The sequence below is a fragment of the Bombus impatiens genome, unplaced genomic scaffold (assembly GCF_000188095.3).
Source record: "Bombus impatiens unplaced genomic scaffold, BIMP_2.2 scf_0114, whole genome shotgun sequence".
NCBI classification, from domain to species: domain Eukaryota; kingdom Metazoa; phylum Arthropoda; class Insecta; order Hymenoptera; family Apidae; genus Bombus; species Bombus impatiens.
Window position 1 is genome coordinate 1,322,923 of NT_176533.1, and position 15,124 is coordinate 1,338,046.

Here is a 15,124-nt window from a genome sequence, read left to right on the forward strand (position 1 = left end):
GCCGGGTGACGGTAAGCTTTTAACAGCAGCGCTGCTAGCATCATCCACCGTCGTCGCCAGTGCCACCACCACCACCACCACCTATGGCACCTCCACCACCACCACCGCCAAAGACGACGATAACCACCGGAACGAAGAGTCTGGTGGCAGAGAGGCTGGTGCTCGCGCAGTCTCCCGTGCGCGCAGTTCCTCAATACACCGACACTGTTCCTCTGATCCTTCAAGGTAAATCATATATTTCATCGTTTTTTAATTAAATCGCATCGATTAAACTATGGTTACGGTGGGGTGTTCCGACGAACTGTAGTTTCGATGGATACGTCAGAAAACTGAAATTCAGAATGTCTCGTATAACGCGCGTAACATATTTGGAGAGGATTTCTAGTCACTCGATACATACAAACCATGTGTCGCTTTTTCGGATAAGATTTTAACGTTTTGCGGCTCGTGAAAGTATTTGGATACACCAGAGCAATGAAATAGCAATTTAGAATGTTCAGGATAACTCATAATATATTTAGAAAAGGTTTTTAATAGCTTGGTGCATATGAACCACGTGTTGTTTTCTGAAATAAGATTTTTACAAACGCTCATAGTTATCGTAGAAAACTTTCATGTATATGTACCTGACTAGAAAAACTGCGCATCATTGTGTTTATTGTAGCATTTACACGTTAATTAGTTAGGTGCAAGCATACTTAACAACACTTACATGTGATCGCAAAAGTTTGATACCATGAAAATGAAACGTAGAACTTGATGAAAAATTGCTTTATTAGGAGATACAATTTTTTTTGTAACCACTGTATATTTAGTGCAAATGAATTATTCGTTATATTAATAAGCCCGAATATTCAAAGGAAACATCACTTAAAGCTTATTATACATATATTTAATATGGCTATTCATACTGTATACTGATTTTTTTACTAAATATATGCTTATAATAAATATCTTGTAACTTATATATATATGTACAGTTTCAGATTGATTTCAATTTTATAATCACGATAGTCGTGTGTCATTACAGTGTCAATGAAATTTCAAAATGTGTTACGTAACATACATAACATATACATGAAAGTTTCCTGTGGTAAGTGTTCAGATACTTTTAGCGGCTACTGTATGCATATACAATGATTTTTACGAATGTATGCATTCCGGCCTTCGAACGTTTCATTTGTCAGGACACGCGTTTATTGTAACTATAGCCTTATTCGCTCTTCGTCGTCGATCTTCTTAAACCGTCAAGCTTCCTTCCCTCTATTTACTCGTTGTTAGAGAATGAAGTATTAAGAATAAATAATAGTTGGTTGTAAAAGAGAATCGTAAAACGAAGATGAGGAGGAAGACAGGGAATTTGAATAGAGAATTCGTGTTTGAAAAACAGAGTTTTAACGAGAACGAAGAACTACCAAGAGAGACTCGTCATAGCATTGATAATGATTAAGTTGTGCTACAACGATCGAAGATTGTTGGACGTATGCCCCTTAAGTTGACTCGATTCATGTACGTCGCCAAAATCGGCCAGCTTTCAAGCAACAAACTGCTCGCTTGGCAGACGTCCACGAGGAACGTGTGGACCGCGATCGCCTCGAATTTGATCGCCTGGTATCTCGCGCGTTTTGGAACAGAAGGTCGTAAGACGCATATTTTGCATAAATGTAAAATCGTTCGCTAAAGCTCAACGAAGACCAATCAAGCTTTCTTGAGGTGGACATTAAAAAATTATTTATTTCGAGTGGCTGAAATTCAGTGGCTTTCTAATCTCTAGGATCTTGATGCTCTCTTACCAACGAATAGCAGTTGTTTCGATGAACTTATAATAGATGCAGGCGATATAGCGAATGTATGAATCATAAAATCGCTTAGTGATTGAAGTTTACAACTCTCGACGACTGTGACAATTAATTCGAGACATAATAGGTTTCATAAGGAGCTTGATGTTAACTCGCAATCAATTCATTCTTTGCGGTATATCTAAGAGAAATGAAACCTAAGTGGAAATTTGTTAGATGTCATAATGATTATGTTACACTTTCGATATTTTCTGTATTTCTATATGTCTCTGCGTCTTTTAATTCTCCACGAACGCGTCAATCATCCGCAATCTATCTATCATACCGCAATGTTACTTCGCTTTCTTTTATTTAAAAGAATACTAAGCGAATCCTTGGAATTCCTTTTCGTAATAACATTAAGAAGATTCGACAATATATTTCAATTAATCGAAGAAAAAATGATAAACGATAGATACTTTCGCTAACACGACAAACCACAGAAAAACCTTTAATGGGTTTAACTATGCTTTATGACCTTACTGTATCGTCTATTATACCTTTCTACGTTAATAAATGAAACAGACACGAATCAAGTAGGAAAATATTTTGAAAAAAACTGAAGGCAAGGAGACGTCTACCACGGTGAAACTTCTCAGAACTATTTATAAAGCACACGGCCTCGTGGTAGAACGCGGTTGCCTATCATGGTCGTCCCGCGTGCAAAGCAAACTGACCGGAACTTTCGCCCGCTTTCTCACCCTCGATCTTGCAGAGGCTTTGCAAACTTGATCTTTGCATAAGTAAATGATGTGCGTTTCGTAGATGATAGAGGATTCTTGCTGAGTAACGTCTCGCTTTAAGAGTCATTGACACGACCTTTTTTCTGGGCTTCTGCTGTTAGGAACGTATTTATGAATGTACGTATGGACGTATTAAAATGCTGAAAGCTGGACGAGACGAATGGCAAGTTCTACGTAAGTAGGTTTTTCGTTACCTGAAAAGTTTGTTGTCTTCTGTGAATAGATAATATACTTTTCTTATGGCAAGAAGATTGGCAATTTATACGAAGGATTTAAGTCTGTTTGATTTAATATCCTAGTCTAGTTTGCTTTTAATCGAACGTTCTAAGTATTAGACTTATTGTTAGACGGTTAGTTGATTTTTATGGATAAGAAGCTTTGTTTGCAGGAAAATGAGTATTTAACAATTCATAAACAGGTTTTAAGGTTTCGTTAATATTCCAATTTATTTTAATATTCGTGGTACTTTCTTAATATTAAAGTTACGATATCGGCTCTTCCGAATAGGAAGTGCATTATACTGTTTAATCTATGATAAATAACATCGTGGTGTTAGATTTTCTTAGATTTTCCCTGATGTATCCTTTTATAGTGTACAATTATTGAAAGTCGACGTTTGTGCGTAGGTTTCTTGTTATTGGCAAAATTAGCCTTCGGTGGTTGGATATTACCCAAAAATTCATTATACTCGATGGATATTTCTTAAATGCTTGAAACGAATATTTTGCAATTTCTCAATCTCTTATCTAAAAATTGAATCCTCCATTATTATCATTGCTACTTATTCTTCTTATCATATTAATTTTATCATATTAATTATCACGTTAATATTATTATTTCTACTTGTTTTTTCTTTTATTATAGAATATAATATAGAATATAATATAATATATTATATTCTTATATTATATCTCTATTATTATATCCACAATTATACGCAATTGCAATGGGCTTTCACAAAGTCTATAGTTAGAAATTTGTCATACGAAACAACGATAGGTACAGAAAACATAGAAACTTGCACGTTCCTTAAAATACTCTTTATGATCACGTTGTGTGAACGTTTAGTGTTCGTTCTCTGTCCCTTTGTTGCTATTCTAAGGTATCAACATGAGCATCTTCTCCGAGTGACTAAAAAACACTTCTCAAGAGATTGGAATAATGCCGGAAACACGTTTAGGAATAACACGCGGTTTTGCAGCTTTTGCGTTGATTTCTCAGCGAAAGAAGTGAATGAGTAAACGCTTTTGGATTGCGCAACGTTCACGGAAACGTTTATTATAGTACACAAAGCAACAACTGTGTTTGTTTAACTCTATTTCCAAAAGATTCGCAGTCAACAGTGATACGAGCATAACCGAAGACCGAAACACTTTTATTACCATCGATTAAAGAATTCTTAAGCATCCTGATACGGTGTACGTATCGTTTCTCGTTGCTGCATTTTTATAAATATTAATTTCTATTTGTAAATTTCGACTTGTTTTATTCGTTTCTATTTATGTTTATTTATTTTTCGCCTTATTTATAATTCGCTCGTTCTCTTCCATTCTATAAGATATTTTATTACGTCAACATTTTTCGAACGATATACAGCAAATAATAGTCGAACTTATGTTCGTAATACGAGCCTCTCAAAATCCAAAGTAATCAATTCCACTTTTTGTAAATTTCTCGATATTATTAATAGATAGTATAATTAATGTTCGATTCTCGAGAAACCAGTGATCTCCTTCCATAAGTTTATTCATCGCAAGGATATGACACGAATAATAATAAATGCGAAACATTAACGTCATACCTCTGTACCTTTTAATTTACGTAACTAACCAGCGCGACTTCTGAATAGTTGGTATAAGTGAAAGAATTGATTGAAACTAATTCAGCGCAAGGTTTAAACTTCGAATGCTATGAAATTATTTCGTGCGGCATTAAACGAGACGAAAAACGTTCTAGAAACGATCGAGACAGCGGAATAATTTACGAATCACGATTCCAAATATGTAATCGGTATACTGTATCGGGAGCATAGCTTGCATAGAATCGGCCGCAGAGGACTTCCTAATTTCCGTATTCGCGAAAACGGGTCAAAGCTATTTTCGCGCGAGGCCTGTCGTGTTCGAAACAGCCGCCAACGCTTCTCTGCCATCGAGAAATGCACCAGACTAGACCTAGAGTCGTTCATTTAACGTTCTCGACCTGGACGCGATCGCATGCGGTTCATTTTCGCGGAAACGCTGGATCGGGAATCCTGAAAACGCGCCGGTTACTATTATTCGCCGGTTACTATACTCACGTCCAATGAAAGTGGCTCAATGTCGCGGTTAAATAAGAACTGAGAGACGAAAAGTGACGAATTCCTCGTCTTTTTTCTTTCTTTTATCGTGAAATAATCGGAGAAGAATAAGGTGATTACAGAAACTTTTTGTGACAAAGGTAGATTAACATTGTGAAATTGGGACAGAAGAATGTGAAAATTGTTGTTTTTGAAAAATTTGTTCGAGCAAAAGTATGGGATAATATTGTGACTAACTGGAAATCGACAGGAAAGAGGTATTAATTTTCACGTGGAGAAGAAAAAGGTAATTAGAGAAATTTTCTTTAGCAAAAGTAGGTTAATATCGCGAAAATGGGACAGAAGGATAAGGAAACTTTTGTTTTTGAAAAATTTGTTCGAGCAAAAATATGGGATAATATTGTGACTAACTGGAAATCGACAGGAAAGAAGTATTAATTTTCACGTGGAAAAGAAAAAGGTAATTAGGAAAATTTTCTTTAGCAGAAGTAGGTTGATATCGCGAAAATGGGACAGAAGAATAAGGAAACTTTTGTTTTTGAAAAATTTGTTCGAGCAAAAATATGGGATAATATTGTGACTAACTGGAAATCGACATGAAAGAGGTATTAATTTTCACGTGGAGAAGAAAAAGGTAATTAGGGAAATTTTCCTTAGCAGAAGTAGGTTGATATCGTGAAAATGGGGCAGAAGAATAAGGAAACTCTTATTTTTGAAAAATTTGTTTGAGCAAAGATATAGGACAATATCGTGATTAATTAGGCATCGAAGAAGAAAAGATGAAAATTTCTGTTTTTAATGTGGAGAATTTGGAGAAGAACGAGATAATTGCGAAAGAGTATTAAAGTAAAAATAGATTACTTCGTTCGATATTGTGAAATTGGGACAGGAAACGTCGAAATTTCTGCTTTTGAATAGGGTTTGAGAGAGGAAAAGTGAACATTCGTTCTGCTTGAACGTAATTTAAATGTTGAAGAAGAACAAGGTAATTAGAAATTACGTATTTAGGTAAACTAGATTAATATCGAATAGGATTTGAAACAAGAATAAAGTGAAAATTTCTGTCTTTATCTTGGAAAAGTTAGAGCGGAACGAGGTAATGGGGAAATTAGGCAAAAATAGATTAAGATCATAATTGAATAGTGCGATTGGTAAAGAAAAGAAGAAAATTTCTTTTATTCGCGTGGAGAAGTTCGAAAGTAAATAACTAATAAAACACAAGCAAAAGAAATTTATTAAAGTGGAAATAAATTAATATCGTAGTTGAATAAAAATTTCAAGAGCAAAAGTGAACAGCATTCTGTTCTAATGCGAGAAAGTTCGAACGGAGCTAATAACAAAACTCGAAACAATAAATCACTGTTATTTTTAGAATTCGTTTAAAGATCAAGAAACAAGACAAGATAAATTGAGATTTTAGTTGAATGAAAAAGTTTCAACAGAGAAATAAAGAAAGATTTTTTTCTAATATGAGAAAGTTGAAACAGAACTAACAAACAAAGGAAACTAAGGACAGATTGTTATTGCAATTAAATAAAGATAAAAAAATAATATTTAACCGAAAAAATACTTCAATTCGATAACAGAATAAACGTGAAATAGCAAATAAAAAGCAATATACAAATCTTTTTGTAATATGTAACAGATGTAAAATGAACGTTATAAAAAGAAAAAGAAATGAAGAATCATACTGTTCGTTCGAGTTCGTTTGTTATTTCATCGATTTATTTTTACTACGCTTGTAATACCTTACGAATATCGACAGCTCGCTTGAAGAACGATGTTTGCTTTGGGTTCCAGGCAGCCAGTCGAAGATCCAGAGGATCAAAATGTCGGAGGCGGAAGGTGAGGTCTTCTTTACGAGCTGGCGTCACGATCTTCTTTGAATATCTTTGGCCTACGATTATTCGAGTATCGTATGATAGATAATGAACGAGCGAAATTGGTCTACGTTGACTCAGGGAAAAATGTACGATGATCGCGGCTTCTGAATAAATACGATAGGGCGTACGATTGTCTGCAAAACGTAACATCATTAACGAAACGTTACTTCTTCTCTTTTCTCTCATCTTTCAATCCTGACATTCTTTTTTCAATTCATCACATTGAACTATCGAAGGACATTCTTTGCACGTGACTGACTACTAAAAAAGGAAGGATTAAAATACCGAAAGAAAGAAAATAAAATGAAGTACGTACATCTTTCTGCGATGTAACCATTGCTGTGTTTTCTGCTACGTTAACCCTTTAACAGTGTAGCCTCAAAAAGGTTCGAGAGAATCATCGAATACAATACCACATTTATAATATATTAGTAATCTATCGTTATTTAAAGCTGCAAAAAGTATTAGCACATTATTGTGTCTTTTATAACATTCAGGTTCAGGTTTATTAAATTTCATATTATTTGCCAGTACTTTTGTGTAACTACAAAAATTTGACTGTTTAACAACAAAATGTAGAGCCTAATGAAAAAAAAATGAACTCTTTACTGGAAAATAAAACCACGTGCCAATACTTTTTTGTAACCACTATATCTTGATACAAATGAAAGGTGTGCAGATCCATTGTTGATAAAAAAACTGCTTCGTTCTCTTCATCTGACACGTTCCATTTTAATGCCATTAAATTTTTCCAGATATTCAAAACGTCGTGGAGAACCATAATCTCCAGAACATCGTCGAGGGAGAAAGTGAAAAATCAAATACCGTGGAATATTTAGACACCTGCGAGGATATCCCAAAGGAAACCGTAAAAGAATATCCTGAAGAGACCAAGGAGGAATTATTCAAAGAGGAAAAAGAGAAGGAGACGTACGTGGAGAACGAGAGGAAATCGATGGAAATAGAGAAGAAAGAGGCCGCACAACCAGGTTCGTGACGCACGGTAATTCGAGGATAGATGGATCACCTGTTTCGAATCGAACGAATCTAGCTCAACGCATTCCGTGGTTGTTAGTTGCGTGCGAAATGAAACGCGAAGCAATTTCAAGGATTGTTAAATCCTTGTGTTTTAGTCTGTTATCTTCTGACTAAACAATCACCTAACTTCGATTTAACAGACCTATATAATTGTTATTTTCTATCGATCTTTATGGTATAAAGAGCACTATGCTATGACCTGGATAAATTAGGCTAACTCTACTGGAAAAATTCGTGACTTTGTTTCACCACTTAATGCACATGCCTCTGATATATGTGGATCTATGTGTGATAGATTGTTTTTAGTCTATCGATTATTTTATTCGCTCATTTTCACGAACTTAAGGTATCTTATACTAAGATATTTTAATATGTATAATATAAGAGATATATTATACATTTATTTTCTGTGTTCCAGTGTCAATTGGCTATTATAAAGTGTCGGTTAATTATTATAAAAAATTCGTAAATCGAAGAAAGATTTATACGTTAAGGAGCTAAATGTTGTTTAATATAAATTAAATGCACTAGCTTTTTATAGCAATCCGAACACTTTGATTTTTAAGCTCTTTCAGATTAATCTAAATGTATGAATTCAAGAAACTTGAAATATCTTGATCAACGTAACCTGGTATTTACTTGACTTGATTCTCAAGTTTTTACACTCGTTCGCGTTCAACCAGTTGCTTATTTCTTGAACGAAGTAGTACGTGAGTTTTACTAAACTGTAAAAGTTAATAAGAAATTAATAATTAAAAGTAGTATTTCTTATCTTCTTATAGAATTTAGAATATAAATGAAAATTTTCATGTCAGAAACTATGACAAAGGAATGAAATTATTGCAGTTTGATTTATCTATAATCTAATAATTATAAATTAGATCTTGTCAAAAATAAACAGTTGTCCATTTACTTTTGAATAGTACCGTACATTTTATGCAAACTAGAATCGCTGTGATTTTTAATTATGTTAATCACTGTACCATGGACACAATTAGAATCTACAAGAAGAATTTACAACTTCAAAATGAAACAGCACAGAATAGAAATGTAAAAAGTCCTCTTATCAAAACGAAGATATAATTCTACTTTCTTAGTTATCGGTTAAGAAGAATCTCAACCAATCCCAACGTTATCTATAAAATTGGTGTAATAACGAAGAGGTTGATCCATCTGGCTCCTTACCAAAGAAGCTAACCACCAATAAGACCCATAAGTAAAAACCTACTCTCCTTACATATATCTACAATATCGTCTTCGTATCAACTTTTACAAATCAACCCAAAGAAACGTCTTCTTTTTAAAGAAGAAAAACGTGAAAAGGAACGAATGATGGAGTATCGAACTGGTTTGAATTTCGAATTAGCTGCTCATATGGGGCCGATCTCTCGTCTCGCTGCGCGGCGTCGTTCGCGATTCGTCAGGGCTCTCTCTCCTCCGGTGGGCAGCTCCGCGAGGCGTTGAACGAGCGACCGAAAATAAATCCCCGCGGAGAATCCCGTGGCTTTTAAATAAAGCGAGCGCGACTGCCGGTCAAGCTAAGCGGCTCCTCCTCGCGAAAACGCGTTTCACGCGTTCCTTTTGCGTCTCGAGCCAACACACACCGACTTATTCTACTTCCACACGACTCTTGATTCTCTCTGGTCTCGCTAGAAAAATCAACAAATAAGAAATATCAAATACCCTTTCTAGTGTGACCAAAAAAAAAAAAAATCATAGTAACGAAAGACAACGTACGTAAAAGGTATAACAGAAAGATAAAAAGGTATCAGAGACGAGAGAGGTAGATATCCCTTCGTGTATCGTACTTCCTCGTGTACCTTTAAAACCAGTTAACATCTCTAAACGATAGAAAAGATTCAAAGATGAAAAAAGTACATCTCCTCTCGTCTTTCGTGCTTCCTTGTGTATCGTCAAATAAACATAGAATATAAAAAGGACACGAAGATGAGAAAAATAGATCTTCCTTCGTATACTGTCAAAAAAAAAAAAAAAAAAAAAGGGGGAATCAAAGATGAGAAAAATAGATCCTTCGTGTATCGTGCTTCCTCGTGTGCCGTCTCTGCGCTGTGTGTCCTCAGGTCGTCTCTGGGTTCAACCCTCGTCTCGTGTCGTTTCTTTTTCAGCGAGTTCGAGCACCGTGGACAACGACGAGAAAATCAAACGAGAGGAAACCTCGACAAGAAAAGAAGGGACTGTGACAGGTACCATCGATGGACGAAACGAGAACCAGCCAGTCGGTGAGTGGAATTCATTGCCGCTACTGGTAGAACGTCTACGCGCGGCTCTCGAGCTCACCCTAGGGGGTCGCCGCGAGGACGAACCACCAGCGCTTCCCGAAGACTCTGGCGTCGACTCCGAAGAGGACTTCCGGATTCGTACTTCCATGGAACAAGTTCTGGGCAACTGTAAGGAACCAGAATTGAAGAAAGACTTGAAATTCCTCGAAGATTTATTACTATCGGATATACAGACCGCTTTGTCCCGTCTTCGAGAGACTTTAGAGAAAATCGACGTGAATGCGCTGGCGAAACACGGCGCAGCTTCTGATCCTACGAGTAAATTGCAGTTATTAAGGTTGGTATCTAGTTTGTTGTCTAGACTACAGATGCCTGAGGAGACCACGGTGAAGATTCCTGTGCTTCCTTCGACGTCTTTGAGCAGGAGACGAAGAGGAACGAGACACACTATCGGTGTTTCTACGGAAGAATTGGCGAAAGCTAGGAAGTGGTTAGAAGAGGAAAGAAATAGTCTCCCTTTGGGAGAGATTTCGCCTGTTATAAAGGAACAGAAGGAGCAGAATATATCTACAGTTAGTGCGATTGACAGAAAGCCGGAAGAAGTTCGCGATAAATGCACGAAAGACGCGATAAATCAAAGACAGTTACTAGAGGATAAGAATAAAGAAATTAGGGACAACAATTGTGTGTGTCGTGGGATTCAACAGGTGGATGCAGCTGATACTAAGACTGTTGGAGAGCTAAATATGTACCAGGCTCCGTATAGAGCTAACAATTATCAAGAGAAAGAGAATAACGAGAATATTATTGAAGATGGCGATGAAAGGAGTCGCGTAAGCAAATTGGCGGCTATTCTTCGGCAACGGGCTGAGCTAGCTTCAAGTAGTGGAAAATACGGGAATAGTAACAAATTTAGTGCAAAAAAGTCGAAGATCAAACGTGCGAACACTATTGATATTCCTAGTTACTTGAAGCTTCAAGCTGAGACACTTGGGCATGAAGCTACAGGCTGTTTGTCATTAAGAAAGCCAATTAGTGTTGGAGACAAATCGTTCAATTCTAGCAATGTTACCGTTCCTACTTTTCAACCTAAGACAGAAAACGATAGAAAATTCCTGGCTTTAATTACTAAAAATAACGAAACACCATCAGTTGCGCCAGTAGTTCCCTTCAAGACGTTTGGACGCACAATGGATATGTCGTCACTGACTAATGAAAACTGGAACAGTAAATTTTCCAACATTAAAACAACCTTTGATAAACCAACGATGAGCGAAGAGAAGGATAATAAACCTTCTTTAAAGTTTCGAGCTAATAAAATGTTCCCTGGACCGACTCAGGCACAAGTTTACTCTAATTCTACTCCAAATTATTCTAACTATTCTGCACCAAATCCTCAGATAAAGATGGAGTCGACAGGTTTCAGGCATGCCCCTTCCTCTCCTTTTCGTAAAATAGAAAGACCTTCGCCAGGATCTCCATCCAAGGTTCCTCCATCCTACCATTGGTCAAAGAACGCTCCAGTACCAACAAACACGCTGAAAGAAAAAGCTAGAATGATGTTTGATAAGGAAACAACGCAACAATCTCCGAAATTTTCTAGAGCCAATGTAGAGAAACCTAGTTTTCCTCGACCACCGTGGATAGAACACGAGAAAAACGAGAACAGAGCTAATAACACGGTTACAGAGAACGGTAAACTGGATTATCGATCTTTTTGCAAACAGTTCGCGCCATTCGTTGGAAAAACTTCCATGGAAACGATGAAACTCGAAGAACAGCGCCAAAGAGAACTGGCTCAACGAGACAACGTTACTGGAGTGGTGGATGGCAAGATTTCTTTCAAAGTAGTTCCAGACAAACGTGTTCAGACTCATGAGTATCCTCCTATGGAGCATCGAGGATCTAAAGACATATTCGAAGCGATAAAAACTGGAAAAGATCGTGAGAATCGATTTGGTGAGAATAATTTTGCAGATACTACATTGAGAGGTAGTTCGTCGGTGGCCGTGCAAACTGGAATAAACGAAGAGCATCAGAACGAAGGTAGATCTTTCAGAGTGACGCCTAAAATTTCAAAAGGTCAGACCTTGGTTTGTAGTAACGCTGCTGTACAGACTTCTAACAAATTGGATAGACCAACGATATCAGTAAGTGATGTAGAAAGTGAAAAACAATGGAGACCTTTATTTTGCGAACAGTCGGACGCTGATCAGGTGTCTGAAAATCGTCAGAGATTTATTCTGGATCACAATCAGAATTATCATACTGTATCCAGTGGTTCTGAGTATAATAATCCTGTAGTGGTTCCTGGTGTACGTCAGATTCCTAGTGAGCAAAGTTTCAGAGAATCCTTGCCTTTTCAAGAAACGCAGAATTATGAGAAACAATTATCTGGAAATCCTGTGAATAGTTACGAGTCCGAAGATAACCAAAAATATTCTTCCGCTTTGGTTCCTTCTGTTTTGTTTAATGGTAACAATCCGTCTGACGAAATATCAAATGCAACAGAAGAAAAGGAGGATCTTCAGAAGACACCAGATTGGCCTATAGAAAGTTCGACTTTTCCGGATGATGAAAATATTCAAAATCAAGATATCAGCCCAGATATTGGAGTGGTTACAAGGTACACGTGTGCTATTGCAACGGTTGCATCGTCCGTGGATAGTCCTGAACCTCGATCAGAAGAAGTGGCAGTGGATTCCAGGACGTCTTCGTCACCTTCTCCTTCGCAGTTTTCTTGGTCCAGGTCTAGACCACCAACTAACGAGACTATTGCTTCAGAGGATGAAATTCGTCGACATAACTTGCTGCAACAGAGCTTGGTTCGTCGCCTGCAGAATGAAATCACTTCTTTGAATGATCAACCTCATCAATCTTCTAATTTCGGACAACACCTGACTGTCAGTCAAGCTCAGACTAAATCCTCGAGTCAATCTCCTAATTTAGTTCCTCAACAGCAAAGTTGTAATCAATCAAACACTGTGTTGAATCATCAGCAACAGAGTTTTAATCAACCGAATATTGCATCCAGTTACCAGCAACAGAGTTTCGACCAATCAAATATCGCATCAAGTCATCAACAGCAAAATTACAAGCAACCAAATATTCCATTAAGTCATCAACAACCTGTAAACGTGACTCAGAATGTGCACCATCCACAATCGACTTTTAATCAAAATATTTACCATCAGCAATCGAATATAATTCAGCAGGAACAAAGATACAATCAACCAGCAAACTTCGATCGACCGACAGGTTCCCAAGGACCAAGTCGATTTAAATATCTAACACCAGTTCCTCAGAAGAAGCCAGAGCCACCTCGAGCTCGTTCGCCAGGTCCAGTGACCGTGAACAGGGTGGTTGCTTTACGGGAAGCTTACGAACAGGTGCCAAACCCTCAATCGAAATCAATTCACAAGGAACGTTCTCCAGTTCCAAACGGAGCGGTACCAATCGACTCCAGTGACGAATATTTGGTATCTTGTGCGAATAAAACCTCTAGATCTATAGTGCTCTCGAAATCAGAGTCCTGGCACCAATTGGCTCTCTCCAATCGTTATCCTCGAGCACCTAAAATAAACACACCAGCATCGACATCTTTGTTTCAAAGCTCTCATCCAAAACCACCGAAACCAAAGTCTCCATCTTCTCAGAAATTGAGGTCCAAACAATTTGAAGCGTCGTCAATGGCAGACAGCGTCAAGAAGATGGAAGATAAGATCAGACAGTATTTCGATCAACCAGGTGATCACGTAGAATCGAAAGATTCTTTGAAACACAGAAGATCTCCTAGATTTGCGTCTAAAGGGATGGTTGGACTGTCTCGTAGTCGTACTATGCCTGGTTTATCTGATGAAAAATTGTGTCTTTCGATAACCACCCCTCAACAAATGCCATTATTAAACGTGAACACCGCAGATGTTGACAAAGTGTTCGACGATCTGTTCGAGGAAGCTACGAGGACGGATAATCAGTAATAAAATTGGTTTGAATCTCTTCGTTTATTTAGCGTGACGTGTATTTGAGGAATACAGGACGTCATATTGGATCTTCTTGGATCCGCTATTTCTTGGTGCAGCTGGATGATTTGTTTTATACTAACGATTCTGGTTGTGGAAAAAATTCACGATTTCTAGTCGTCGATAATTGTAATTATCCTCCTGTCTTAGGAGAAGATCTCTAGTATCGTGTCCGAATCTGAGGTACGTCTTGGACAATTATCGATCTGCTCGCGACGTTGCAGAGTGTCTTTCATAAATTAAGAAATCAAAGGGAACGAGTAGAAAAAATGGATATAAAACTGTGTGAGGAGGAACAAGTGATAGATAACGTTGTAATATTTAATTGGCAGCGTTGCTTGTTGTGATGCGGAGAAGACATTATGTGAAGCTTCGAAGCTACCAAAAGGAAGTTTAAGTGAAGTGACAAATAAAAATAAGAGATCTTCATATAGAAACTTAGAAACAACAACAAAACAAAAAAAAAAAAAGAAAAATTACCGAAGGCAGTGGATCTGCGTGGATTTTAACAGAGGAGATCAAGCCAACGTCGAAAGCCATACATACGTTAAAGTGAAGTGAGCATAAAAAATAATAAATATTCGTATAGAAATAAAATCAGAAAGAGGAGTTACCGAAACCAGTTGATCTATGTGCATTTCGACAGAGGAGATCAACTAACGACGAGAATTATACACAACTAATTAACAACATTATTCGTTGTGTATGACGCGACTTATAATACAGAGAAGACATTCAGTGAAGCTTCGAAGCTACCAAAAGGGAGTTCAAGTGAAGTGAAAAATAAAAATAATAAATCTTCATATAGAAACTTAAAAAAGAACAAAAAAAAAAGAAAAGCAGTGGATCTGCACGAATTTGAACAGAGAAAAGATGAGCCAACGTCAAAGGTCGTTCGTCGAGGAAACAAGACTGAATGCTAAAATGATTATTGCTCGCGTGTTCAGCACGAAAAGGGGCGCGCGTTTTCTCATGGAGAAAGTTTCCTCTCTTGTTTCGCGTCGAAGAAACGCCCCATGTGCGCTTTTCACTCTTGTTTGTTTCATGTTTCATTTTTTTTCTTA

At 37.2% G+C, this 15,124-nt stretch overlaps 1 protein-coding gene across 8 annotated transcripts; it reads left to right on the plus strand.

Annotated features, from left to right (window-relative positions):
- The first annotated feature begins 12 nt into the window (after window positions 1-12).
- LOC100743007 lies at window positions 13-14,898 on the plus strand. Of its 8 annotated transcripts, none has more exons than XM_024364907.2 (4): window positions 14-225; window positions 6,678-6,722; window positions 7,516-7,749; window positions 9,925-14,898. In XM_024364907.2, the coding sequence occupies exons 1-4, from the start codon at window positions 84-86 to the stop codon at window positions 14,016-14,018; spliced, it is 4,515 nt and encodes a 1,504-aa protein (XP_024220675.1). In that variant the 5' UTR covers window positions 14-83; the 3' UTR covers window positions 14,019-14,898. The 8 variants fall into 8 exon arrangements, with proteins under 8 accessions (XP_033174644.1, XP_024220675.1, XP_003486504.1 ...); XM_003486456.4 differs by having other exon boundaries at window positions 122-225; window positions 6,678-6,846; XM_033318754.1 differs by lacking the exon at window positions 14-225 and adding an exon at window positions 3,879-3,999.
- Window positions 14,899-15,124: the final 226 nt, after the last annotated feature.

Excerpts from the sequence above, each read along its gene's own strand:
- LOC100743007 (XM_024364907.2), top strand. The coding sequence starts at position 84 with ATGGCACCTCCACCACCACCACCGCCAAAGACGACGATAACCACCGGA. Across the intron at positions 226-6,677 it reads TGTTCCTCTGATCCTTCAAG|GCAGCCAGTCGAAGATCCAG; the intron begins GTAAATCATATA and ends TTTGGGTTCCAG. Across the intron at positions 7,750-9,924 it reads GAAAGAGGCCGCACAACCAG|CGAGTTCGAGCACCGTGGAC; the intron begins GTTCGTGACGCA and ends TTTCTTTTTCAG.